This window comes from Sciurus carolinensis, chromosome 13 (genome assembly GCF_902686445.1).
Source record: "Sciurus carolinensis chromosome 13, mSciCar1.2, whole genome shotgun sequence".
In the NCBI taxonomy this organism is placed as follows: domain Eukaryota; kingdom Metazoa; phylum Chordata; class Mammalia; order Rodentia; family Sciuridae; genus Sciurus; species Sciurus carolinensis.
This window is the reverse complement of record NC_062225.1, coordinates 42,394,849-42,421,747: the sequence shown is the minus strand read 5'-3', so window position 1 is coordinate 42,421,747 and position 26,899 is coordinate 42,394,849. Positions and strand designations below refer to the sequence as shown.

Genomic DNA, 26,899 nt, shown 5'->3' with positions numbered 1-26,899 from the left:
CATATTCTATAATGTTTTATAATGATTTGGCACAACATTGGATGTTCCTATCCTACAAAAGCCAGGGTGGAAGAAAGAGGAGAGGCAGGAGAGAAAGGAAACAAAATGAATTGTGTCTCAGGCACTGTGAGGCACTGAGAGTCTATGCACTGTTAATTCTAGGCTTAGATATTAAATGGGTTAGGTGAGAAGAAAAAGAAAATAGGTGGGCACAGTGGTGCACACCTGTAATCCCAACAACTCAGCAGGATAAGTCAGAAGGATCATAAGTTTGAGGACAGCTTGAGCAACTTAGCTCACTGGTAAGCCCCTGGGTTCAATTCCCAGTACCACATGGACACACAAAGAAGATAACTGCTGTGCATGTCCAAATATGTAACAAAAGAAATTCCATCATTATGTACAACTATAATCACCAATAAAAAAAAAAAGTGAGGAAAAGGGTAAATGCTGAGTTTTTCCAAATTAGATAAAAATTACAAACTCACATATCCAAGAAGCTGAACTAAACTTAACCCACATAAAGAAAGATAAACCTTTATAGAAAGGTGTATCTATAAAACATATTAAAAATGTTAAGGGCTGGGGTTGTGGCTCAGTTCGCCTAGCACGCCCCAGGTTCGATCCTCAGCACCACATATAAATAAAATAAAGGTACTGTTGTCCACCTACAAGTAAAAAAAATATATAAAAAATTCTTTAAATTTTAAATAATTTAAAACCAATCACAATTTTAAAAGGTTATACTAGACACAACGGGGCAAACCCGGACACTTGGTCAAGAACTTTGAAAGTCAAATGGTAATACTTGTAAAGTCTCAAAAAAACTTATGATCTAGAATTTTGTCTAATTAAAAGTATTCTTCAACAATTAAGACAAGATGAACACTGTATATATACTTTCTTTTTTATCTGGAGTAGACAAAGCAAGCTTGAACATCAGTTGAAGACTTGTACTACAAAGTTTTAAACGAAATTTAGAAGAAAAATCCAAGCAAGGTGGTGTGTGCCTATAATCCTAACTATTCAGGAGCTGGAGGTAGAAGACTGTAACTCAGTAAGACACCGTCACAAAATAAAAATGAATGCAAGGGTAAATCAGCAGCAGAGAACCCAAGGAGGAAAAGAAGACCGAAAGGAAGGAAGGAAGCAAGCAAGCAAGAAAGAAAGAGGTATGAAAAAATGATGAGATACTTGCCCCCACTTAGGACACAGGGTTCTCACTATGTTGCCCAAGCTAGTTCTAAACACTTGGGCTTAAATGATCTGTCTCAGCCTCCAGAGAGCAGGTATTACAGGTAAGTGTCACTGTATCTGTCAATAGGTCCCCCACCACCACCAACTAAAGATAGGTTCTCATGATGTTGCCCAAGATGGCCTGGAATTCCTGCCCTCAACTGATCCTTCTGCCTTCATGTCCAAAGTAGATGGGACTACAGGTGCAGGCCACTGTGCCCAGTTGAGAGAGAGATTTTCATCATTCAAATACCCAAGAATTTTACCTCAGAAACCTCTCAAGAAACACTGTATTAGCCAGATGCAGTGGTGCACAACTATAATCCCAATGACTGGGGAGGCTGAAGTAGGAGGATCCCAAGTTCAAAGCCGACTGTAGGAACCTAGCAAGGCCCTAAGCAACTTGGCAAGACCCTGTCTCAAAATTAAAATCAAAAAGAGTTGGAGATGTGGTTCAGTGGTTAAGCTCCTATGCTTCAATTCCTGGTACAAAAACAACAACAACAAACATTTTCCCAGGAACTTAATTCCTTCTCTGACAATGTTAAGCACTACAAGCAAAGAGAAAAAAAATAAAAATGAAAAGCTATCATTTATTAAAAAAAAAAAACAAAAAAACAAAAAAAACAGATTCTTACATTATATCTTGGCATCTCTGGAAAGAAATACATGAAGTCAGTAATAATGTGACTCAAGCAAAAAGGAAACAAGAAAATATGGATATAAGAGGGAGGCTATCCCACATTTATTATTTTCTACAAAAAACTATTGAAGAAAAGATTTACTAAGACTTGATACTTTAGAAATGACATATGATGCATCTTACAGTCAGATCTTTTGTTCCTTATCGCAAGAATATCAAAGATGCGCATTACTGAAGGATGCACAGGCAGGTTAAGAAGGACCCAAAAGTAGCTTTTAGACATTTTAGATCTGCTTTTCTAAATAAATGCAGGTTGAGTATTTTCTTATCCAAAAGTACTTTGGATTTCAGGATTTGTCAGATTTTGGAAAATTTGCAGACTTTACTGTGCAAATGAACATCCTTAATTAAGGATGAACATCCTTGATTCAAAAATCCAAGATCTAGAGGAGATCCAAGATGGCGGACTAGAGGGAGGCTGCGTTCCTTGTCGCTCCATAACTCAGGTTTCAAGCAGAGGATATCTGTTTCTTGGTGAGGCAGTTTTTGCAGCTTATCGATTCCCTGCTGTTTACCCCATTTGTCTACTGCGATCACCTGCAGTATGCCAGCATATCGACTACTTTTTGACTGCAGATTGCTCACTGTCTGGCGCCTGCCATCCACCATTTGCCTGCTGCTTGCCTCTCCTCTACCCATCACCCACCACCCAAGGTTTACCTCCCAATCGATCATCTCACATTAGTCAGCAGACTGACCACAGACCATCAGTGGAACACCAGTTGTCTACAGTTGCCTGGAAGTTCACTGTCACAGTACCTGCAGGTTTGATTACATGTGGTTGCCGCCATTTTGAGACAACAGCCAGGACTTGTAGGACCCCTGGCCGGACTGACTAAGCCCTGTCTCCAGGATCTGTCAGCCTGACTGATCACTCCCTGCCTCCGGGGCCCTCACATTGATTACTCCCCGCCACCAAGACTCCCAGACAGACTGACTGCGCCCTACCACCAGGACCCCCAGACCAACTGATTGCACCCTGCCTGCAGGATCCCGCAACCAGACGAACAACACCCCACTGCCAGGACCCCTGCCCAAACAACCACACCCCACCTCCAGGACCCCTGCCCAAACAACCACACCCCTCCTCCAGGACCTCCAGCCAACTATGCCCACACCCCTGAGCTGCAGCTCGCCATTTGCCAACACATTTGGAAGCCAGAGCAGCCATCTTGGATAATCCTGGAAGCTGTATCTTCCATCTTTAGGTGGCGCAAATCCCATCCTGAGATGCCTGCTGGAGACTGGAAGTACACTGTAAGGTACCTCTCATACATCAGGCTACTGAAGATTGGGAGGTTTGAATACTATATGACTGTTATAGTGTTGATTTTCTTTTTTCTCCTTATTGAAACATATTAAGTTTTTATTTCTTTACTTTTCTTCTCTTTTCCTTCTGTTTACCTGTTCCCTGAGTCTCTTTCTCCCTTTTTGCATGCTAACAACTGACTTCTTTTGATTACACTCTTGCCCTTTCTATGATCTAGAATTTCTATATATTCTTTTCTTATCCTATTAACAGTTACATCCTACACCCTTCCGCATCCTCTTAGTCCTCCATTATAAACTGCAAACCTTATTGCAAATCTATTTGTTATACTGAAGATAATAATTGAACTCATTCTGTTTATTATGACAATATTGTTAATGCCCTCATAGGAGCTACTTGGTTTCGGGTTGTGTACTGTCTGAATTAGGCACTGCTAATATTGATCTCCCCCTTAAAGAAAATGTTTTGGAAACCTATAGGGTCACTATAAGCCTACAGGGGAGAAAATGCAATACCCCCAATCTGTACTGCTAGAGGGGAAGATATGAGAACAACATGGAAAAAAAAGGGAAGAAAATGATCCAAACAAATCTAGATTCTATATTAACAGAATCCAGTGACAGTATGATAGAAGAAATGTCAAACAAGGACTTCAGATTATACATGATTAAAATGATTCAGGAAGCAAAGGATGAGATAAGAGAGCAAAGGCGGGCAATGAATGATCATACCAATAAGCAGTTGAAAAAGCAACTGCAGGAAGCAAAATATCATTTCAACGAAGAGAGATTCTCAGAAAAAAACAAACAACAACAACAACAACAAAAAAACCCCAGAAATCCTTGAAATAAAAGACACAATGAACCAAGTAAAAAACTCAATGGAAAGCATCACCAACAGACTAGATCGCTTGGAAGACAGAACCTCAGATAATGAAGACAAGATATTTAATCTTGAAAATAAAGTTGCCCAAACAGAGAAGATGGTAAGAAATCATGAACAGAATCTCCGAGAACTATGGGACATGAAAAGACCAAATTTAAGAATTACAGGGTTTGAGGAAGGCACAGAGAAACAAACCAAAGGAATGAATAATCTATTCAATGAAATAATAGCAGAAAATTTCCCAAACCTGAAGAATGGAAGGGAAAATCAAATACAGAACACCAAATGCACAAAATCACAACAGATCCGCACCAAGGCACGTTATAATGAAAATGCCTAACATACAAAATAAAGATAGGAATTTGAAGGCTGCGAGAAAAAAGCATCAGATTACATACAGGGAGAAACCAATATGGATATCAGCAGATTTCTCAGCCCAGACTCTAAAAGCTAGAAAGGCCTGGAAAAACATATTTCAAGCTCTGAAAGAACATGGTTGCCAACCAAGAATCCTATACCCAGCAAAACTAACCCTCAGATTTGAAGACAAAATAAAATCCTTCCATGATAAACAAAGTTAAAAGAATTTACAAACAGAAAGCCTGCAGCTACAGAATATTCTCAACAAAATATTCCATGAGGAGGAAATGAAAAACAACGTAAGTCAGCAAAGGGAGGAACTACATTAAAGGAAAATCCATTCAAAGGAGAAACCAAGTCAAGTTAAAAACCAAAAATAAGCCCAAATGACTGGGAATACAAATCATATCTCAATAATAACCCTGAACATTAATGGCCTAAACTCTCAATCAAAAGACAGACTGGCAGACTGGATCAAACAAAAAAAAGACCCAACAATATGTTGCCTTTAAGAACTTTGCATGCCTATGAGTCATCCAGAGATGGAGATTTGAGACAGAACATTCTTATCTAGCTTCCTCAAGCCGGCTTTAAATACACCTATTTCCTTGCCAACTTGTCTCTAGAGTTTTTAGTGGAGCAAGGAGCAGTAAGGCTGTCCCCAACAGTAAGAGTTTTGAGGAGCCATGCCAGGAGCAAGAATCCAGCAGTTGAATAACATGGTTCAAGTTGACAACAATCTCTAAAGGGAAAAATTTTCAGCAAAAATCCCAGCAGCTGCCCAGAGACATTTTAAATCCTGAGGATTTTTTCCTTCTTTCCTGCTGCAAACTCAACTACCTAAAAATGCTTTGTTAGCAAAGGAATGGAGGAGTCCCTTGCTGGATATCACATAAGGGAATACGCTGAGAATTTTATCTTTGTTTGAGGCTTTGGACCTTGAGTGGATCATTTTGTGGTACCTGTTAATATGAGGATATCAAATTGGCTTCTAAATAAGTAAGAACACAACTTAAAATCTGTTAGATTAGCCAAATGCTTTCTGATTCACACAACTTTAGTAAATCTATGACAAGTTAATCTGAGCTTGTCATTAATAATTATGCCTTTAAAAGAATTAATATTATCAAAATGGCCATACTTCTAAAGTGCTATACAAATTTAACACAATTTCAATTAAAATCCCAATGACATTCCTCATGGAAACAGAGAAAGCAATCATGAAATTCATCTGGAAGAACAAAAGACCCAGAAAGCCAAGACAATCCTGGGCAGGAAGAGTGATGCAGGAGGTATCACTACACCAGATCTTAAACACTACTTCAGAGCAATAGTAACAAAAACGGCATGGTATTGGCACCAAACAGACAGGTTGACCGATGGTACAGAAGACACAGAGACAAACCCACATAAGTACAGTCACCTCATACTAGACAAAGGAGCCAAAAACATACAATGGAGAAAAGATAGCCTCTTCAACAAATGGTGCTGACAAAACTGGAAATTCATATGCAGTAAAATGAAATTAAACTCCTATCTCTTACCCTGTACAAAACTCAACTCAAAATAGATCAAGGATATAGGAATTAGACCTGAGACCCCTCACCAAATAGAAGACACAGTTCGCCCAAATCTTCATCACGTTGGCTTAGGACCTGACTTCCTTAACAAGACTCCCAGAGAATAAGAAATCAAAGCAAGAATCAATAAATGGGATGGATTCAAACTAAAAAGTTTTTTTTCAGCGAAGGATACAATAAAGAATGTGAAGAGAGAGCCTACAGAGTGGGAGAAAATCTTTTCCACACTCACTTCAGACAGAGCACTGATCTCCAAAATTTATAACTTAAAAAAAACTTTACACCAAAAATATAAAGAACCCAAACATACAATGGGCTAAGGAACTGGGCAGACATTTCACAGAGGACGATGTACAGCTGATCAACAAATAAATGAAAAAGTGCTCATCATCCCTATAATTAGAGAAATGCAAATTAAAATCACCCTAAGATTTCATCTAACTGCATTTAGAACAACAATTATCAAGAACACAAATAATAATGGATGTTGATGTGGGTGTGGGGTGTACATTGCTGGTGGAGTTGCAAATTGGTGCAGCCACTCTGGAAAGCAGTATGGAGATTCCTCAAAACACTTGGAATGGACCCTCCTTGGTTTATACCCAAAGGACTTAATATCAGCATATTACAGTGATGCAGCCACATTAATGTTCATAGCTGTTCAATTTAGAATAGCTAGATTGTGGAACCAACCTAGATGCTCTTCAATTGATGAATGGATAAAGAAACTGTGATATATATACATAATGGTATATTACTCAGCCATAAAGAAGAATAAAATTATGGCATGTGGTGGTAGATGGTTGGGATTGGAGAATATCATGCTAAGTGAAATAAGCCAAACCCAAAAAATCAAAGGCCAAATGTTTTCTCTGATAAGTGGATGCCAATACATAACAGAGGAGGTAAGTGGCAGGGGTGGAGGGCAGGTGGCAAGATAAGAATGAAGGAACTTTGGATGGTGTAGAGGAAAATGGGGCAGAAGGGGGTGGGAGATGGAGACAGAGTAGACTGAGACAGACAATATTATCCTATGTACATGTATGACTACATGACTAGTGTGAATTTACAGTGTGTACAACCAGAGAAATGAAAAGTTGTACCCCATTTGTGTACAATGAATCGAAATGCAGTCTGTAAAAAATAAAATTAAAATAATATTTTTTTTAAAAATCCAAGATCTAAAAAGTTCCAGAATCCAAAACTCTTTGAACTTCATGTGGTGCTCAAAATGGTTTAGATTTCAGAGCATTTTATATTTTCATGAGATATGCTCAAACTGTATTCAACACGTTATTATTTCAGTCCCTTATATTAGAAGTAAAATGTAACATTTTTCATGACTATTTTTCATGGTCATTTCTCTGAGTAGTCCATATTTTAGGTGCTGGGGAAAGAAAGTAAAAACCAACTAGCAGATAATGGAGGAATCAAACGCATATTTGAGGCTCACCTAAAAAAGTTCCTAATATGATACGTTTTCGGAAGAAAGGTAAGAGGCATGGTTCAGATTTGAACATATAATAATTTCTTGTGCTCAGAAAATGTAAAAATAAAATACATCAAAAAGGCAGAAAATTTTCACTGGGTAAAATGGGGTAACTTGAAGAATGTTTGCAAACAACGTCTTAAACATTTGTCAGCAATTTCAAACCTAAAAGGTTATGATACCAACAGGGAAGGAAACCTATTTAGTGAACCTTTAAAGTACAGGTTTAAAGTTGCTACTATGGTTTGAGTGTTTGTCCCATATCAAAATTCTTGTTGAAATTTAATCTCCTATGCGATTAGTGTTAGGAGGTGGGGCCTTCTTGCAAGTTGTTAGGTCACAAAAACTCCTCTCTCATGAATGGATAAACAGCTGTATACAAGAATCTGACAAAGGAAATGTGTTTCTTTTTTGGATTTACACCTTCTGCAATGTGAGGGAGCACCATGTTGGAAACAGAGCAACCGTCACCAGCTGCTAGCACCCTGATTTTATACTTCCCAATATCCAGAACAGAAATAAATTTCAGTTCTTTATAAATTATCCAGTTTGAGGGATTCTGCTACCATAGCAATAAATAGACTAAATTCAGTTGCTATACAATTGAACCTAGAAATAAAATTAAAATTTTAACTGTTAAACTTACCAGGAAACTCTCCCTTTCTGCTGCTTTGACCAAACTCCTGAAGCTGAGCTTGTTGATTTATTTGTTCTTTCTGTAAATTTTCATACCAATGAGTTACTTCAGCCCTAAGATCTGCTACCTGGTCACTAGGATACATTTCAATAGTCATCTGAAATATGAGATGCAACCAATTTAAAAATACAAAAGCAAAAAACAGCCACCACCAAATAAAACAAAACCAAACAAACAAAAAACCCCACACAGATATTTGAACTGAGAAATGGTATCAATTTGGAAATTAAAAATTCTGTAACTAACCTTGTCAGGAAGTCCAGCTGGCTGGCATACAACCCTTAGGGGCAAAGACTGTTTGTCACTCAGTGCTTTCAAATGACTACTAATACCAGTGCCTTCAATTTGCCATTGTCTCAGATGATATGCAAACCTAAGAAGACAAAAACATACATAGGAAGGATACCATTTTAAACCATTTCAAAGTCATAGAAGTTTATAATGTTTACAAAATGGAAAAGTTTCAGAAGATTCCAGCACATACCAATTGATAACACTAAATTTAGGCTGAGGTTCAGTTATATTGAATCAGACTTAAATGAATATAGCCAAGAGTCCCTAATAAAATAATCTGTAAGTAACAACACTGGGAGGAAAAATCCCATGGCAGATACTTGGTAATATAAAAGGGAGACAAGGAAACACAAGCACCTGAAGGGATTAAAAAACCTAAAAAAAAAAAAAAAAAAAAAAAAAAAAAAAAAAAAAACTAAAGAAAAAAAAAAAAGTTGGGTAAATGAAACATCAAGTTATCATTCCAACATTCATAAAATACAAAAAATACTTTTCACAGATGGAAATATATTCTAGTAATTATGTCAGCCTATCAGAACGCATGACTGCTAAAACAGTAAAATAGACTACTATTTCAAATGAAAGAAGCTAGCAAAACACACAATAAACACTTGTCAATTTTCTAACTTATTTTTTGTTGGTGGAGACAGAAAGCACATACATGAATTAAAAAAAAAAAAAAAGATCAATGTCTAAAACTAACTAGCAGATTTAGAAAAAGAAGGAATAAATGGACTGATCTTACTACCTATACATGATCCAATGTCTAGGTTCTATAAATGAGCAAAAGAGTAATCTTAAAATAATGTTTTCAGTTGTAAATTTCAAGACCAGGATTTTTCAATATTGGCACTACTGACATTTTGAGCCTAGTAATTTACTATTATCAGGAAGAAGAAAGACTATCTCATGCACTGTAGGATATTTAGCAACATCCCTGGACTCTGCCTAACAGATGCCAATAGAATCTCCAAGCTGTAATAACGGAAAATTATCTCCAAACATTAACTACTGTCCCTTGGGAAACAAAATCACATCTCATTAAAAACCACTATTTAATATTATAAATTTATCTCTTTCTAAGAAGAAAGCCCTTGAAGACATTATTCCTATTAACTCTCTTCGTATAAGGAATATACAAAAAATACTTATTCTATAGTTTCAATCTAAATTTTAGGCAATTTTCAATTACCACTAAACATATTAAGCACTTGATATTTTACTGGACAAAAATCTGTACGAAAATATGCAGATAAACTTTTAGAAACCCTGCTTATTAGCTTTTGTAATCTTTGGTTTTACCTATTTCTTAGTTCATTAGTTACTCACAAAATGAGTATTTATATAAATTAACATCAACATTCATTTTTAGCATAAACAAATACAAAGATGTATGTCAAGGACACTAAAATCAGCTTTTTTCATGAGACAGAACAAAATTTATACATTTGAGAAGGGACACTGAGGCTGGGGACCATTAAACAATAAAAAATACCACTTAAGTATCAAAAAATAATGTACTTCTATAAATTTTTTGTTTGTTTTGGGTACTGGGGACTAGATTGAATTCAGGGGCATGCAACCACTGAGTCACATCCCCAGCCCTATTTTGTGTTTTATTTACAGACAAGATCTCACTGAGTTGCTTAGCACCTCGCTTTTTGCTAAGGTTGGCTCTGAACTCTAGATCCTTCTCTCAGCCTCCTAAGTCTCTGGTATTTAAAAAGTACAAATTACAATGTTAGGTACTAGTAACACTGTGTAAAATTTCAATGGTTTGAATCTATAGGTCTTGTTTTCTGCAGCACACACACAAAAAAATTTTGGAAGAAATGGTATCATACCATTAAAGTAACTATCTCCAATAGGAAGAGAGCAATTAAGAGGAAACTTTAATTTGTCACATGGTATCTTAGTTTAATATCTGATTTTTATGATATATATATATTGAGTTTTTATTAATGAGAATGAGACATTACCACATTTACCTAATTTTTTAAAGTGGTGAAAGTAAGGAGGCATGATGAAGGTTCCATGGGGGGAGTGGGGGGAGGGGGGAATCGAAAAGTTCTCTCACACATTCACTGAAAACAAATTATTTAAGTTCTATTTTTACAAAATGCAATCATAATCAAAAATAAAGATTTCTGCAATGTTCAAATGTTTCAAACCATGGAATAATGTATATAAGGCATGTGTTGGGTACCTTTCTTATTCAATATTTCCTGATATTTTAAGGAAAAAAAAGTCAATAAATATCACTTGTAATATCTAACTAAGATCTGAAGTTGAAAGAAGTTATTTTAACAAATTTTCAACACAGTTCTTAGTACTTTTTACATTTACTCAGTTAATGATTTTTAACAAACAATTTCTTAATTAAAACTATCTACTCACCTTTCTTTTCAGTTGATATATTCATAAATGTTAATTTGCTTTATTTCTGTATTACACAGGGTATGTCTAAATTAATTATACAGATATTCATTAACACAGAATTTTTTGGTCATGTTTCCATGGTAAATGGAAATTCAAAATTAAAATACTGTCTCCTAGTCCAGGAAGAAAAAAAAACAGCAAATGAAACAAATGACTCAACTTGAATCAACTATGAAAAAGATTATCTGATGTTCTTCGTGAGAGGTTTACATGTAACCTTCTTTAGTAGTGATGTTTCTGCCTTTTCAATCATAATTAATACCTTTTTAGAGATGGAATTTTGACCAGAGATTCTTGTTCATGCATATTTGCTCAGTCTACTGATTTTTAAAGCTTTTACAACATTTTTCAAGGAAACTACATTGCCTAGTCCAAGGTGAAATGGGTACAGAGTCTAAATAAAAATTAATTACATGTACAACTGGTAAATTATGCTTTCTCTCTGCACTCAACAAAAATTTTGGTTTAAGAATACATTTGGACTTGTCAAGCAATAAAAGAACTGAAATTCATTCTAAAAGTGTAGCATTAAAATATTACCTTCTCCTAAACGCTTCCAGATGTGTCTTCAGCATAAGCAGTCCTCTTTCTATAACGGTGAGACTTGAGTGTGATTCCTGTTCGAGACTGCTAGAAGCTATCAAAAGACTTTCCATGCACTTACTAATAAATTCTTGCTCCTTCTCCAAACCTGTTTTACCTGAAAGCCAGATGTTTACACGTTTTAATCTTAGTGTTTTTTAGATATATTAAAGAAAATCAAATGAAATATAGTTTAACCAAATATCCTCACATAAATGATTACTTATTAATATTTCAAATCACTTACCATTAATATAATAGGAGTTGATATACTGAATAGCTGCTCGACTCACATCACCAGATTGGGCTCTTAAAGCAATGCCCCAAAATTGGTCCATACCACACAGCTAGGGAACAAAAATATGAGGACATCTCTGCATTTTGTTTGTGAAATGCTGAAACTTATCAGAAGGCTGAAGTATCAAACTTAAAATCACACAACAGAGTTTTATTATAAAATATTAAAAAGATAATTCTAATTATTCAATTAAATAAAATGATGTTATAAAGGCCTTGTAATTTTCCTGTAAGAAATTTTTTAAACTAATTCCATTGGTTCTAAAAAATATTTTTAAAGCAGTTAATATACTTATCTCATAAGTTATGACTACATAGTAGGAAAAACTCACATCTCTACAACATACTAAACAAAGAATAAAATCAACGCAGGGATTAATTAGAACAACACTTCAATGTTTTCATCCAAGTTACACTGATAAAGCTACCACTTTCATGGATTCACAAAACATTTAAAAGATAAACTACCCAAATTTATGTTAACTATGACATGACAAAAATAACATTTTTCGGGCTGGGGTTATAGCTCAGTGGTAGAGTACTTGGCTAACACGTGTGAGGAACTGGGTTCAACCCTCAGCACCACATAAAAATAAATAAAATAAAGGTATTATGTCCACCTACAAATAAAAAATACTTTTTAAAAAATATCATTTTCACTAAAAACTGTAGTATGAAGTGAGAAGTAAAAGCTCTCAAAAAATGGACAGAGTAAAGAAATGTGGATCTAATAGGTGACTGAACACCTTTATTGTTAATATCGTCTACTTAAAAGGAACTACTATCTCAATTAAAAGCATGACTACTTTTTAGGTAAATCAAATCTACTAAGTTGTCTGAAATTACTTATCACAGTGATACAAAGTAAGAATTTTCACAAAAACTTAAAAAAACCAAAAATAAAACCACACACTATTATTCAAACAAGAAATATAAAAAGATGCTAAAAAAAATTCTAGATACAATTATTATTTACCATACAGACTAACATCAGTTTTCTTCACCTTCCTCTTTGTAACACAACACCAAAATCAAAAGAAAAACATACTACGAAAAACTAAAGTTACTATAACTAGAAAATTCTCAAAAGGAAGGCTTTCCAAGTAACAATCTGTATTACGAAAGTGAAGGATAATGCAATCAACAATTTCGAATTTCCATGAAATTAGGAAAATATAATCTTAATTTAAAAACAAGACTAACAATTTGGAAAAGTATTCAGTTAATGAATTCAATATCATGCCTCAGTATAAAGTGATGATTTATGAAGATGTTAATCCAGAAAAGAGGTTACACAGAGGAACTCAGTTACACATCAAATAGCTCAAAAATCAGATTTGAGACAAATTAACCTACCATTTTACATAAAGTACATGATTATCTAGGAATTTCTAGGAGACTAAAAGAGCACTCAGATGGCTTCTTTTCTATAAATCAAAGTATAATAGGTTTTCACCAAGCACTTCTACAGTTATCTCTGATAATGAAAAAAAAATTTGGTTTAAAAAGCAAAAGATAAAGTTTTTCAAACTTAGACTAAAAGTCTATTTGAGGGGCGGGGTTTGTTGCTCAGTGGTAGAGCACTTGCCTACCATGTGTGAAGCTCTGGGGTCAATCCTCAGCACCACATAAAAATAAATAAATAAAATAAAGGTCCATTGAATACCAAAAAAAATTTTTTTTAATGAGTCTATTTGATAATTAGTAAATGAATTATTTGTTAATCTAATTTGAAGAAAAGGAAAATTCCACACATTTGCTTAATATAATCTAACAATAACTATAAAACCATACCTCAGAGTTTGAACCACCATCATAGGCACTGGTAGCCAGTCGAGCCAAGTTACAGAGATGCTGAAACAGGTTTAAGCCAGTCATGCTGATTGTTTCAGGTTTTAGCTGGGGCATCTTGGGGAAAAATGTTAAATCTAGATTAATGAGATAATTATTTTCAAGTATTTTATTATGTATAAGTTGACAAATTTAATAATTGAAGTACTCATGTAATTACAAATAAAGGAAAAAGTTACAGCAAAATCTGAGTGGCAAAAAATTATGTAATGACTGCCAAAACAGTACATTTACCTAGATTTTAAAAAAATGTCAAAAAAGGACAAAAAGAAAAAATATTAGAGAATTCATATTTCAAAAGATGAAAAGGGAATACAGAAAAACAATAAAACTAACAGGAAAGGATATTACCTTTTCCAAGAAAAGATGTTTGTAGGTTTCCATTCCCATAGCATGTTGATCTTTACTTCGAACTTGATTTAAAAACCAATGGAGCGCATCATCATAACACTCAGAGTCTTCTACTAAACAATGCCATAAAATGTCGACTTGCTCTAAACTTAACCCTAGGTAAAAATATGTATGTAGCATTTACTATCTGAATCACAATTTTTTACAATTTTTCCTATTTGGAAAATTTTGAATCTTGGCACATATACAACGTTTTGCTCCAAATACAATGTAATAGAAGCACCCATACTGTCAAAAATCTGAAGGACATACAGGCTTTTTTAAAAAAATTTTGTTTGTTTTGGTAGTAGTACTGGAGATTGAATCCAGGAGCACTCTACCTTTGACCTACATTCCCAAATCTTCTTTATTTAATTTTAAGGCAGAATCACTAAGTTGTACAGGCTAGATTCAAACTTGTGATCCTCCTGCCTCAGTCTCCTAAGTTGCTGGGATTACGGGAACATATCACCACAGTCAGCTCTTCAAACATTTTATAAAAAGTATTTTATAAGATGCTTTCAAAATGTGAATATAACCTATATAAGTCACTTGAAAGCATACCAGTTATAAAGTATTCTAGAAGAGACAACTGGTCTAAACTATCATTCTCACTAAAATATGAACATATCATTTTACCTCATAAAAATGTTTGTGGTATATAATACCAAAATTTGAGGAATCACTTCTATGGCTTAAGGACTACAAATAACTACAAATAGAGTGGATAAAATATTCAAAGGCCATTCTCTATACACAGGAGATGATAATAATAGTAATAAATTTTATAAACTATAAAAATTTAATTCTTATGATGAAAAAAGTAAAACTATAGGGAACTTTGTAAAACAGACAACAGCAACACACCAGGACAAGAGCAGCTAGGGAGGCAAACTAGAGAGATAAAATCTGCATGGTACTTTGACCGAAGTATAAGAAATACAGATGAAGAACTATTTAGAAACTAAGGGCTATAGGAAATTACAAGTTGAATATGTATAAGACCATCCAAAAGGTTAGGAAAAAAGCAACACAAGAATTTCTAATGTAAATAATAAAACATATCAAAGCCTAGAATGGTTCCCCAGAATAGAAAGGGACATGGATACATGGTAGAATCACCACAAACTCTTTTCTTTATTGGAAAATAAAACAAATTCCAGAATGTGGAAAACAACTCAGAAAATATTGAACTAACAGCACTATCTAAAGAGTTTAACATCAGAAAAAAGGTATCCTGTTTTTCAAACCACTAATATGCAGATTATTTGATCCAAGAAGAATACATGCACCTAAGAGATAGTACACTACAAACAATCCATAATGTACATTAAAACTTAAAACACGCGAAGAGAGAGGAGGGAGGTGAGAGAGCACTCTATCACTGAGATACATCCTAGTCCTTTCTAAATTTTGTTTGGAGGAAGCCATAGTGGCTGATGCATTTAATTCCAGCAATCTGGGAGGGTGAGGCAGGAAGCCCACAAGATCACTGGCCGCCTCAACAATTTAGCAAGAGTGTCTCAAAACAAAAAATAAAAAGAACATGGGTTGTAGCTCAGTGGTAAAGTGTCCCTAGATTCTATTCCTGATACCAAAAATAAAAAAAGAAAGAAATTTTATTTTGAAGCCAGTTATAGTGGCACACCCCTATAATCACAAGGCCCTGGGAGAGTGAGGCAAGATAACTCGAAGTCAAAAGACAACCTCAGCAAATAAGCAAGAGCCTGTATCAAAATAAAAACCAGAAAGGATTGGTGATATAGCTCAGTAGTAGAGTAGCAGTGGATTCAATCCTAGGTAACACAAAAACAAAAACAGAACAAAACAAAACAAAAAAAGAAGAAATCAATTGTATTCCTGAAGTTGAGACGCTCCTACCTCCATCTCCCAAGTAGCTAGAATTAGAAGCAAGTAGTTGGAATAATAAAGCATGTGCCACAACACCCAGACGTTATAAAATTTTTCAAAGGACAATACTTACTGGTATGCTGATAATCTATATATAAACACAATTGATGCAATTACATATGACTGAAGTAAACACATTATAGTTAATGGGTACTGTACCAATAAGAGAACTACAACTATACTGTGGAAGAAATGCTTTTTTATTTGATTTTGTCTAGACAGTAGCTACTATAAACCCATACAGAGAACCTACATTGTGTAAAATAAAAAACCTAGTGTTTATCTGTAATGACTTACAATGATCACATCGGTTTTGGTCTGATATCTCTGCACACAACTGGTTTTGTCATATTTTATATTATTATTTCTTGGATGTTATTCATCATAATTGGGCACCATAAATGACTTAATAACAAGGAACAGAGATTTCCTATCAAAAACAGGTGACTTGCCTGGGGTGGTGGCACACGCCTGTAATCCTAGCAACTCGAGAGGTTAAGACAAGAGGATTTCAATTTTCAGGCCACATTCAGCAATTCCTCAAGGTCCTAAGCAACTCAGACCATGTCTCAAGGTAAAATAAATAAAAGAATAAATAAATAAAGGGCTAGGGATGTTGCTCAGTAGTAAAACTGTGGGTTCAATCCTCAGTATCCAAAAAAAAAGGTGGCTAAATTTTGGGATTTCTTGTATCACAATGTTAGTGCCATTTGTTACAAATAGTTTGAATGTGGAGAAAAAAATTATAGACTTAAAAAATAAAGAGAAATATATAATGTATCTTAAGAACAGATATGGACTTGAAAGAGTGATGATGAATAATCTCAAGATAGCAAGACACCATCAGTCTGACTGCATTAACCGAAGCAAAAGAAAATATGTCCTCTAACAAATGAGGTTTGGCACAGACACACAGAAAAAAAGAAAAAAAAATGTAGCATGTGAAAGATGAATAAAATCAGTATTGCAAAAGATAAGAAACTTCAGTCAGCAGAAATGAAGCTTCCTTATCTCTGGTGAGAACAACTAACATGCAGATTTGGTCCACATACTTCAATATATCAAATCAGTCTTACTTAAAAACAAACAAACAAAAACTTAACCTGAGATAAAATTTTAATAAAAACAAAACCGAGGTCCCCAAATGTATCAACACTGATGATAATAAACAGCAGCTATTCATAAACGTTAGTGACAAAAAGATTCTACAACAAAAGGTAATGAAAGATTCAGTCAGTCTACAGTTATTTTTGTCCTATCCCAAATATTTTGTCCTTGAAATGGATTCTTAATACATGGAGGAACTATCATTCAGAGATGGAAGCCAGAAAGAGAATGTGAGGGGCATGCTCATCTTACCATACCTAATAAAAACATGGTGTTTGAGAACTTAGGAAATACAGTATTGTGAAAAAGAGAACTATTTTCAATATTATAATTATAAATCATAAAGCCTCCAAGAAAACACTAATGGAAATGTGCTTATTCAATGATCTGAAACCAACTCTTATAAATGATTATAAAAGATTACAAAAACAAAACCCTAGAAAAATGTATTTAAAATGTAAATTGGAATTTCAATTGTATTTATAAAGTTCTAAATGTTGACATAATTTAAATACATTTAGAATAATCACTGTCAAAATTGAAAGGCATGAGTAAATTTAACTAGACTCTTCCAAGTGTACTAGAAGATTTTAAAATATACAGATTAAAAAAATCTTACTGAAATGATCAGGGGATCCCAGAGTTGAAAACACACAAGTCAAGAACTGAAGTCGAACTTGAACTTCCGCACTATGGCTGTACCTATAAAAGGACATTAAAATAATTAAATAAAAGACCCTATTTCTTATTTTGAAAGGTTTAATGGTCCAACCATAACTAAAAAAACATAAATTCATTGTAACAATTCATAATTAGCAATTATTTCAATTATGTGAAGTTGGTTACACAAAAAATATTCATCATAAATGTTTAAAACTTACGGTATTAAGTATAAAAAATCTTCAAACTATAACAAAACTGATTTTCAAATTAGATAAGTATATGACAGACCTCAATAGCAGAACAAAAAATATACATCATTTTTTCATTATGTAATATATCAATAAACTAGAAGTTAACAAGTAAAAATCTATATTTCTATCTATAACTCATATTTCAGATCTAGAGGCCTAGGAGTACAGGTTCAAAGAAGAATCTATCATCCATTAGTTCTATTATTTTGTGTTAAGACATTCCTCTAAGCCTGAGTCTAGAGGACATCAATCCCAGACAAATGAGGAATGCAGTGTTGGCATTTACAAAGTACCTTTGTATTCTGCATACTTCTCCTTCTCCTACACCTGCATTTCAGAATACAAGATTCATTACCCTAGAAGTCATGGGTTCAGTCTGTCCTCTCATGTACAGATCCCACTGTCCAGTCCCTAACTGTATTTTCAAAGGACTCTGCCTGCTACATCAGAGATCTACTGAAAACACTAGCCAGGAAAATTATTTGGGATGTTAAAATTGAAATGAATGCTGACAGATTTTCTCGGGTTTATGCATGGTTTTCACACATCAGAAAGAATATAGGACAACAAATAATCTCCCCATTGGTCATGAATCTTTCATAACTAATGCTTACAAAACTTCTTTGTGGCCTCAATATTGAAACAAACATAGTTTTCCCTAGGATTCAAGAACATAACTTTTAAAGAGATGAAGTATTATTTTTCATGTCCCAAACTTTTTTCCTGTGAAAATCTCAATAATTTCCTACTATAATCCCCATGGCGGGGAAGGGGACCAAAATTCATGAAATCAATATGCTTTAACATAGATAAACAAATGTACAATCCTCTTTTGGCATGAAAGAACAGGGGAGGCATAATAAAACAATTCAGATAACAGTTCTTTGTTTTTGGGTTTTCTCCTAAAACACCATGAAACAAGGCAGATCAGAACTTTCCAAGGATACAGTAATGTGCCCTACGAAATATAAAACTTGTCTCCAAGAAGCACCACTCCTCTCTTTTTTCACTTAGAAGGAATGCTTTTGTGAGGTCCTACCTCTGGTTTCACTTACAAAGGGAGCAACTAACCTGTAGTCAATACAGTGAACAACCACTTCTCAGACCTGCATTCATTTCTGGGCACTGAAATGTTGAACTCTGCATTAATTTCTGGGCACTAAATAAGGACAATTAATTTGTGTCTCCCATTCTCTGCTCTTTAGTCTCTTGTTCCTACTCTTCAAATTCAGTGACTTGTGACTATGTTGGGGATCTACTATAACTCAGTGTTTATTTCTTCATTGACAGGTAATTTAGATTCTGTCTCCTAAAAATGCTGAAGATGTGGATTATGTGTGGTTTCATTTGTAGTCCTTATTTATCTTACGATTTTTACAGAGGATGTATGGAGATGCTTAGATTAAGGAGTCCAGTATTATTCTTATATCCTAAAAGAATAATTAAAGAGACAGATTCTGAAAAATAGAATTTTAATAAGGTCTTAAAAGAACATATCCAATGTATAAAGAACTTTGTAAGAAAAGCTATGAAATGGAGTAAATTTAGGTAAAAAACTTCAAAAATAATTTGGTAGGCTTGTAGAATAAATTGCCTTTGAAAGTCACTGAACAATGAAACATGAAGGGTTAACTGGGTTTAGATCACATGGTATTCAGAATGCCAGGCTGAAGACATTGGTATTTTATTTTCCATGCTATGGCAAAGTTAAATGTGGGTAAAAGGCAGAATTCTTATTTATTTCATAATACAAATAGTTTTGTTTAGCCAGATAACTACAACTTGTAATTTACTATATGCCAGGTACAGTTCATATCATTTCATTCTTACAAATACTTGTAAAATAACTGGAATTTATTAGAAAGATAACTGAAACAAGATTAAAATAATAAATTCATAACTTAAACCCATGGCTGTCTGATATTCAAAGTCCATGTGCATTCTTCCAATACTATGCTGCCTGCCTCATTTGACAGGGATAAGAAAGGAACACAGGAGGAGACTGAGGTAAAAAGTCTGACTTATCAAGCTGGTTATCAGGACAAAAACACTAATTTGAGGGGCAATTTGTGAAAAGATATGGTTATATTTTGGTACAAATATAGGTAGATACTGATGGCAATATAATGTAGCTCTTAAGAATATGAGTTCCAAGTCCAGTGTAGTAGCACACACCTATAATTCCAGCAACTCAGGAGGCTGAGGCAGAAAGATCACAAGCTGGAGGTCAGCCTTGGGAGCTTAGTGAGATCCTATCTCAAAATTTTAAAAAGGCTGAGGATAGAGCTCTATAGTAGACAGCCTCCACCCCAATCCTGGGTTCATTCCCCAGTTCTGCCCTGCCCCCAAAAATACAAGTTCTAGAACCAAATGGTTGGATACAAATCCTGACTCCATTCTGTATTAAATGTGTGGCTACTGTCTCATAACTTCAATTTTTGCATTTGCAAAATGAAACTGTCAACTCCAAATGGGTTTCTCTGTACCTTTAACATTTAAAATGGTACCTGGTACATAGTAAATATCAATGAATGCTTAATCTTTCACTCAGACATCAGTCCATACCACTAGCTATTTTTAACTGCTATCACTATCATTCATGGTTGGAAATAAAATGAATAGCAAAAAGCTCTCCTACAAATTTAAGAGTTTTATGTTACTAACAGGACAGTGGTACCCTAAAGGTCACAGCAAAATCGAAAGAAGGCAATTATTTATGAGGGAAAATGAGTGAATTCATCTTGGGAAGTGAATATTCATTAAAGGTCTAAAACGTCTGGAACACAGTTTGACCACTTTCCACCATATGGAGGTTTTCTCAAAAAGATTCACTCCTTTGGGCTGGGACTGTAGCTCAGTGGCAGAGCACTTGCCTAGCACGTGTGAGGCACTGAGTTCGATCCTTAGCACCACATAAACAAAATGAAGGCATTCTGTCCACCTATAACTACAAAAAATAAAAATAATAAAAAAAAAAAGACTCACTCCTTCACTTATTCACTGATATGCTTGATACCGACACTGAACTGGTGATGTCTTTGACTTGGACATAATGCCAGAACATTAAGTTCACTAACAGAAATCTGAATTGTATATATCTCCTCCTAAGCATTTAGGCATGCGTCTCCTTACAAAAAGTTTTAAACACTACTACTTGGTTTCTACCAATTCTTATCCCACGAGAGAGAAAGTAAAATATTACTCAGTAATACCACCAGTTTTGAAACCATCTACATGTCCTAAAATATATATTGACAGTATTCAATCATAAAAAAAATGTAAATGTTTTAACTACGTTAAGTATATTATCTGAAAGTAAATTATTTACAAATTTTAAAACCAATGCCCTAATACATGAAGAACAAGGTCACTGAAAATTTCTAGGGAATGTTTAGTTTTCATTCCTAAAAACAATTATTTTCAATAAATCTCAGTAATAAATGTTAACCAACCTACAAAACTTACATAGCTAACTTCACTAAGACTTGTAAGAGTCTTTTTTTTAATTTTCAACTTAAAAATATGCTAATTAGCATTTCTTTCTTCTACAAATTTTACATAAACTTTTCTGTTACATTTATTTCCTATATGAAAGAGAAGAAATAGAAACACGGGAAAATTATCCTTCACAGGAAAGGTAATCAACATGTAAACTCATCATATTTAACTTAGCTGAAAAGTACTTACAGTGCATGTTTTTGTCTTCCTTCTCTTACAGCTTGAATATAATACACCAGATTATCAAAGAAGAGTTTCATCATGTTCAGTTCTTTTTCTGCCCACCTGGTCCAATTAAAGGAAAACAATAATTTTAAAGAGAGCAGGGTAACAGTATAAAACGCATGCTTGGAGAGAGAAAAAAAAAAAAGCTTATCTAAAATATCTTTGCATGTAAAAATGTCAAATAAAAATTTACAAGTTTTACTTATAGCTGAATGACGAAAAGACAAAGCAATGCTTGTTAATTTCTACAAATTTAACATAGTTAATGTTTTTCAAATCACAAAGTATTCAAAACCTATGAAGAAGATAAAATGCCTGGTAGACTTCTATTATGAGTTGACATTTAAAATAATATATCATTCCATTTATGTGCTTTGGTTATTAAGCAACAGTTTTCAACAGTATACCTGGCATACAGAAGGCATACAATATAAGTTTAATTAATCTCTTTCAAATTGCCAATTGTGCTTACTTTTTTAACAGATATTTTTTAAAAAGTATTAAAGAAATGCCCCAATATTAAGTTACAAAACAATCTAGAAATACTAAATCTAAAAAGTGATAAATACATTGAGATATTCCATAATTAACATATTGTTTCACACACTTAGTAATAAATCTGTTAAAACGTTTAGATAAATAAGTATTTAAATCCCAAAAGTCCAGATTGGATTTGCGGCTCAGTGATAAAGCATTTGACTAGTATTTATGAGGCCCTGGATTCAAATCCCAGCAACACATATAAAATTTTATTTTTATGTTCAAAAGTTTTAATATAAAATTATATCACTTCTTTGCCATAGCTATGTTTTCTTTCTAATGGGGGGGGTAGATGGACACTGGAAGTTTCACTCATGGGCACTTTACCACTGAGCCACATCCCAGGCCCTTTTTTAAATTTTTTATTTGAGACAGGATCTTGCTAAGCTGCTTGGGGCTCTGCTAAATTGCCAAGGCTGATCACGATATTGCCATCTTCCTGCCTCAGCCATCTGAGTCACTGGGATTATAGGTATATGCCACAGCAACTGGCCTGTATTTTCAATATAGGTAACTCCTGACTTGCCAATCATTCAATGAAGGCATAGTTTAGAAAGAAGAAAACATTTAGTAACACTTGGGTTTGAAATCAGCTCCAAACAAAACAAAACTAAACAAAACATGGAATCAACTCTAAAATACTTGTTTCATGGCTTCAGTAAGTAACCTGACTTGTTCAAGTCCACTTACTGGTTACCTGAATAACTGATAAAAGATTCAGGGCAAAGTCCCTAATTTTAAAATATGGGCCATTAGAAAAGTTTATGAGATAATATTAAAAAAGGGAGATGTTTTATTTTGTTTTGTTTGGTACCAGGAATTGAACCCAGAGGCACTTAACCACTGAGCCACATCCTCAGTCCTTTTTTAAAATATTTTATTTATGATTACACAAATGGTATGCCTTTACTTCATGTACAGAGAAACAACATGTATCACATTTGTTTACAATAAAAAAAAGAAAAAAAAAGAAAGAAAGAAAGAAAGAAAGAAAGAAAGAAAGAAAGAAAGAAAGAAAGAGGGTCTCCCTAAGTTGCTTAGGGCCTGAATAAATTGCTGAGGCTGGCTTTGAACATTCGATTCTCCTGCCTCAGCCTCCAGGGCCTGCGCCCAGCACAAGGCAGGTTTTCGTTATACTAATGACAATATTGTAACCACAGTAGCTCAGAGTTCTTTCATATGATAATACTATCCTTGAAAGAATCCTTTTAACATTTTTTAACTGTAAATTCTCTATAAATAAAAAAGAGCAATAAGGGACTGGGGCTGTACTTTGCCCAGCACATGTAGGCACTGGGTTCGATCCTCAGCACTAAATAAATAAATAAATAAATAAATAAATAAAACAAAGGTATTATGTCCATCTACAACTTAAAAAAATTTTTTTTTTAAAGAGCAATAAGATAGGCGCTGGGGAGATAGCTCAGTTGGTAGAGCGCTTGCCTTGTAAGCACAAGGCCCTGGGTTCAATCCCCAGCACACATACACACACAAAAAAAGAGCAATAAGATAACCTGTCAAGATAGTCCGTAAACCAGACACAAGGACACAGGTATGTTATACAATCTACTTGAAGCTGAGGCAGGGATATCACAAATTGGAGGAGAGGCTGAGCAACTAAGCAAGACCATTTCTTTTTTATTTATTTTATTTATTATTTTTTAAACAAATGGGGTACAACTTGTTTTTCTGGTTGTACATGGACTAAAGGCATACCATTTGTGTAACCAAAAATTTACATAGGGTAGTGTTGTTTGATTCATTCTGTTTTTTTTTTCCCTCCCCCCCACCCTCCCACCCCTCTTTTCCCTCTATACAGTCCTTCCTTCCTCCATTCTTGTCCCCCTCTCACCCCCCAAGACCATTTCTTGAAATAAAATAAGCTGGAATGTAGGGCAGTGGAAGAGCACTTGTCTACAATGAGACCATGTATTCCACCTCTAGCATGGTCCCCCTCAAGGGAAAAAAAAAAAAAAATTCCCCTAACACGATCTTATGTCTAGAACCAATTTCTATTAAAAGGGAAAAAAAATTCATAAACAAATTCAAAAAGACTTCATTAATAAATTCAAAGGAATTTCATAAATAAACATGCTTTATTTTATTGTGGATCATCTTATGCTGTGAGCACATGTACTAGGTCTTCTCCCTAGAAGTAGAATATATGTTGTTACAATATTATTCTCAAAGAAAACAAAACCCATTGATTTTTTTCTACCAAGCGAGACATGGTCTTCACAGTGCTGTGACAGAGAAAGCTAAGAAAATGTTTAAATCATATTAAATTCAATTTTCCTGGTATAAAGTCAGTTAAGTTATTCCAAACCAAGTCGGATAACTACAATTTGGAAAAAAACAAGCTTTGAAATACTGTTCTTTTATTTACTTACATTGTAATCCAGTGTGTGTCATAACTGCTCCCAAACTGCTGAAAAGTACCAAACAATTTTGGAAGAAGACGAAGTGAAATTACTACTGATCTGAAACAGCAAAAACATATTTATAGAATGAAATAAAGTCAACTATGAGTGACTAGGTTTTTTTCTAACAGAAATTCATTTAAACTCATCTAATGAATTTTAAGTCTAATATATTCCCTACACACAAAAAATTTTTTTCCGAAGTATAAATTCATTTCATATAAGATAGGGCAAGAAATCCAAGTTTTAAAATTCCAAACCAAGACATTAAAAGAAAGCACGCCATAAATGAAGAACATTTAAAGGTATTTTATTTCCATGAAAATATTCTTTAACAAGTTATTGTTACCACTTTTCCCCCAATTTTCACATGATGACCAAAAAAAAGGTGTATTTGTATAAATGTATCTGGGTGTTTATGTATGTATGTATGTGTACACACACATCAAAACACAGGATTGTGCTTCTGTAATGGGAGGGAATAAACATTGGGGAATAAATTCTCAGTAGGAGAAAAAAGAGAAAATAAAAATGTATTGCTTTTTGAATATAAAATCCAAAGTACTTAAGTTGAAATCCAAGCCTTTGTTTGAACTGACTCCATTCCTCCCATCAATCTAACTTAAATTCCTTCCAATCTTCCTCTTTGCTACCCCTTCAACACAGAAAGCATATTCATGCCTTAAAGCCTTTGCTAATGTGTTTATTTGGAAAGATTTTTGTCTAAATCATTGCATGACTCCTTTCCATCACTCTCATTAGGACAAATCCATATTAATTAAAACCTTTCCACTGTCCCATAGACCTGTTACTCATCTCAACATCATTACTTCTTTCATTTACCATTATCTAATGAGTTTTTTTTATTCAACATGTTTACCACCAGAATGTGTTCTACAAGAGCAGACCCATAATTTTATCAGTTAAAAAATCATGCTTATAATACATGCTTAAATAATGAACCATTGAAGAACTTAAACATGAGGTTTTTGAAGAAGGAAGACCAACAGTATAAAATGCTACATAACAAAATTAAGAATGAGAGCCAGGCATGGTAGGGAACACCTGTAACCAGGAGACTAAGGCAGGAGAATTCAAAGTTCAAGGCCAACCTGAGTAACTGTGCAACACCTATCACAAAATAATAAATACAAAGGACTGGAATGTAGCTCAGTGGTAAAGTGCCCCAGGGCAATCCACAATAATCAAAAGAAGGGGGTTAAAAAAAGTACTACTAGATGATGACAAAAGAAACTACAGTTAGAACGTAAGAGAAACAATGCCAAAAGGGTAGAAACATTTATATTGTTATTATTGTGTGCATGTACAAATATGTAACAATAAATTCCATCAATATATACAACTATAATGCACCCATTTAAAAAAAGTGTGTGTGGGAAAAAAAATACAATCACAGCCTTCATGAGATCATCTCTCCTATTAAAAAATGTAAAGAGCTGGGGATGTAGTTCAGTGGTAAAACATTCCTGGGTCAATCCCCAGTTTAAAAAAAAAAAAAAAAGGCATCTATATAGTGGGCATGATGGTACAGATTTGTAACCCCAGCTACTTATTAAGGTGGTGAAGCAGGAGGATCCCATGTATGAGGGCAGCCTGGGCAACTTATCAAGATCCTATCTTAAAATAAAATAAAATGGGCTAGTAGTTTAATTCAGTGATAGGGTACAAACCTAGCATGTGCAAGGCCCAGATCAGTTCTCATTTCCAGAAAACAAACAAACACAAAATACTAAACTAATACAGTTTGGTTGTTTTAGCAGAACAGCTGTCATGTATGGTCAATTCCAGACCATTCTGAAGACACACACACACACACACGTACATTTATATATTTTTTTCTTTTTTCTTTTTTTTTAGTCATACTGGAGATTTAACCCAGGGTCTATGCCACTGCGTCTGATTCTAAACACCACATTTTAAGACATATGTTTCTACAAAGCATACTGCCTTGGCCGGGTAGAGTGGCATAATCCTATAATTCAAGCTACTCAGGAAGCTGAGGTAGGAGGGCTGCAAACTTGAGGCAAGTTTCAGCAAGTACCAAGATGGCATCTCGACAATTTTTTTTAAAAAGGACTGGGGATATAGCTCAGTGACAGCACCATGGACTCAATCTCCAGTACTGCCAATAAATAAATAAATAAATAAATAGCACAAAGTTGACATGAAATGTGTCTTAAAAACAAAACA

The 26,899-nt window shown here is 34.3% G+C and overlaps 1 protein-coding gene across 1 annotated transcript in view; it reads right to left on the bottom strand.

The window, feature by feature from the left end:
• The window catches only part of Usp34 (ubiquitin specific peptidase 34), a 221,303-nt gene that overhangs the window by 102,900 nt on the left and 91,504 nt on the right, over positions 1-26,899 (bottom strand). The window contains 9 exon segments of the mRNA XM_047522220.1: positions 8,170-8,317; positions 8,467-8,593; positions 11,494-11,653; positions 11,783-11,882; positions 13,627-13,740; positions 14,035-14,189; positions 17,711-17,793; positions 21,693-21,788; positions 24,659-24,748. Of these exon segments, the coding sequence (XP_047378176.1) occupies positions 8,170-8,317; positions 8,467-8,593; positions 11,494-11,653; positions 11,783-11,882; positions 13,627-13,740; positions 14,035-14,189; positions 17,711-17,793; positions 21,693-21,788; positions 24,659-24,748 (1,073 nt within the window).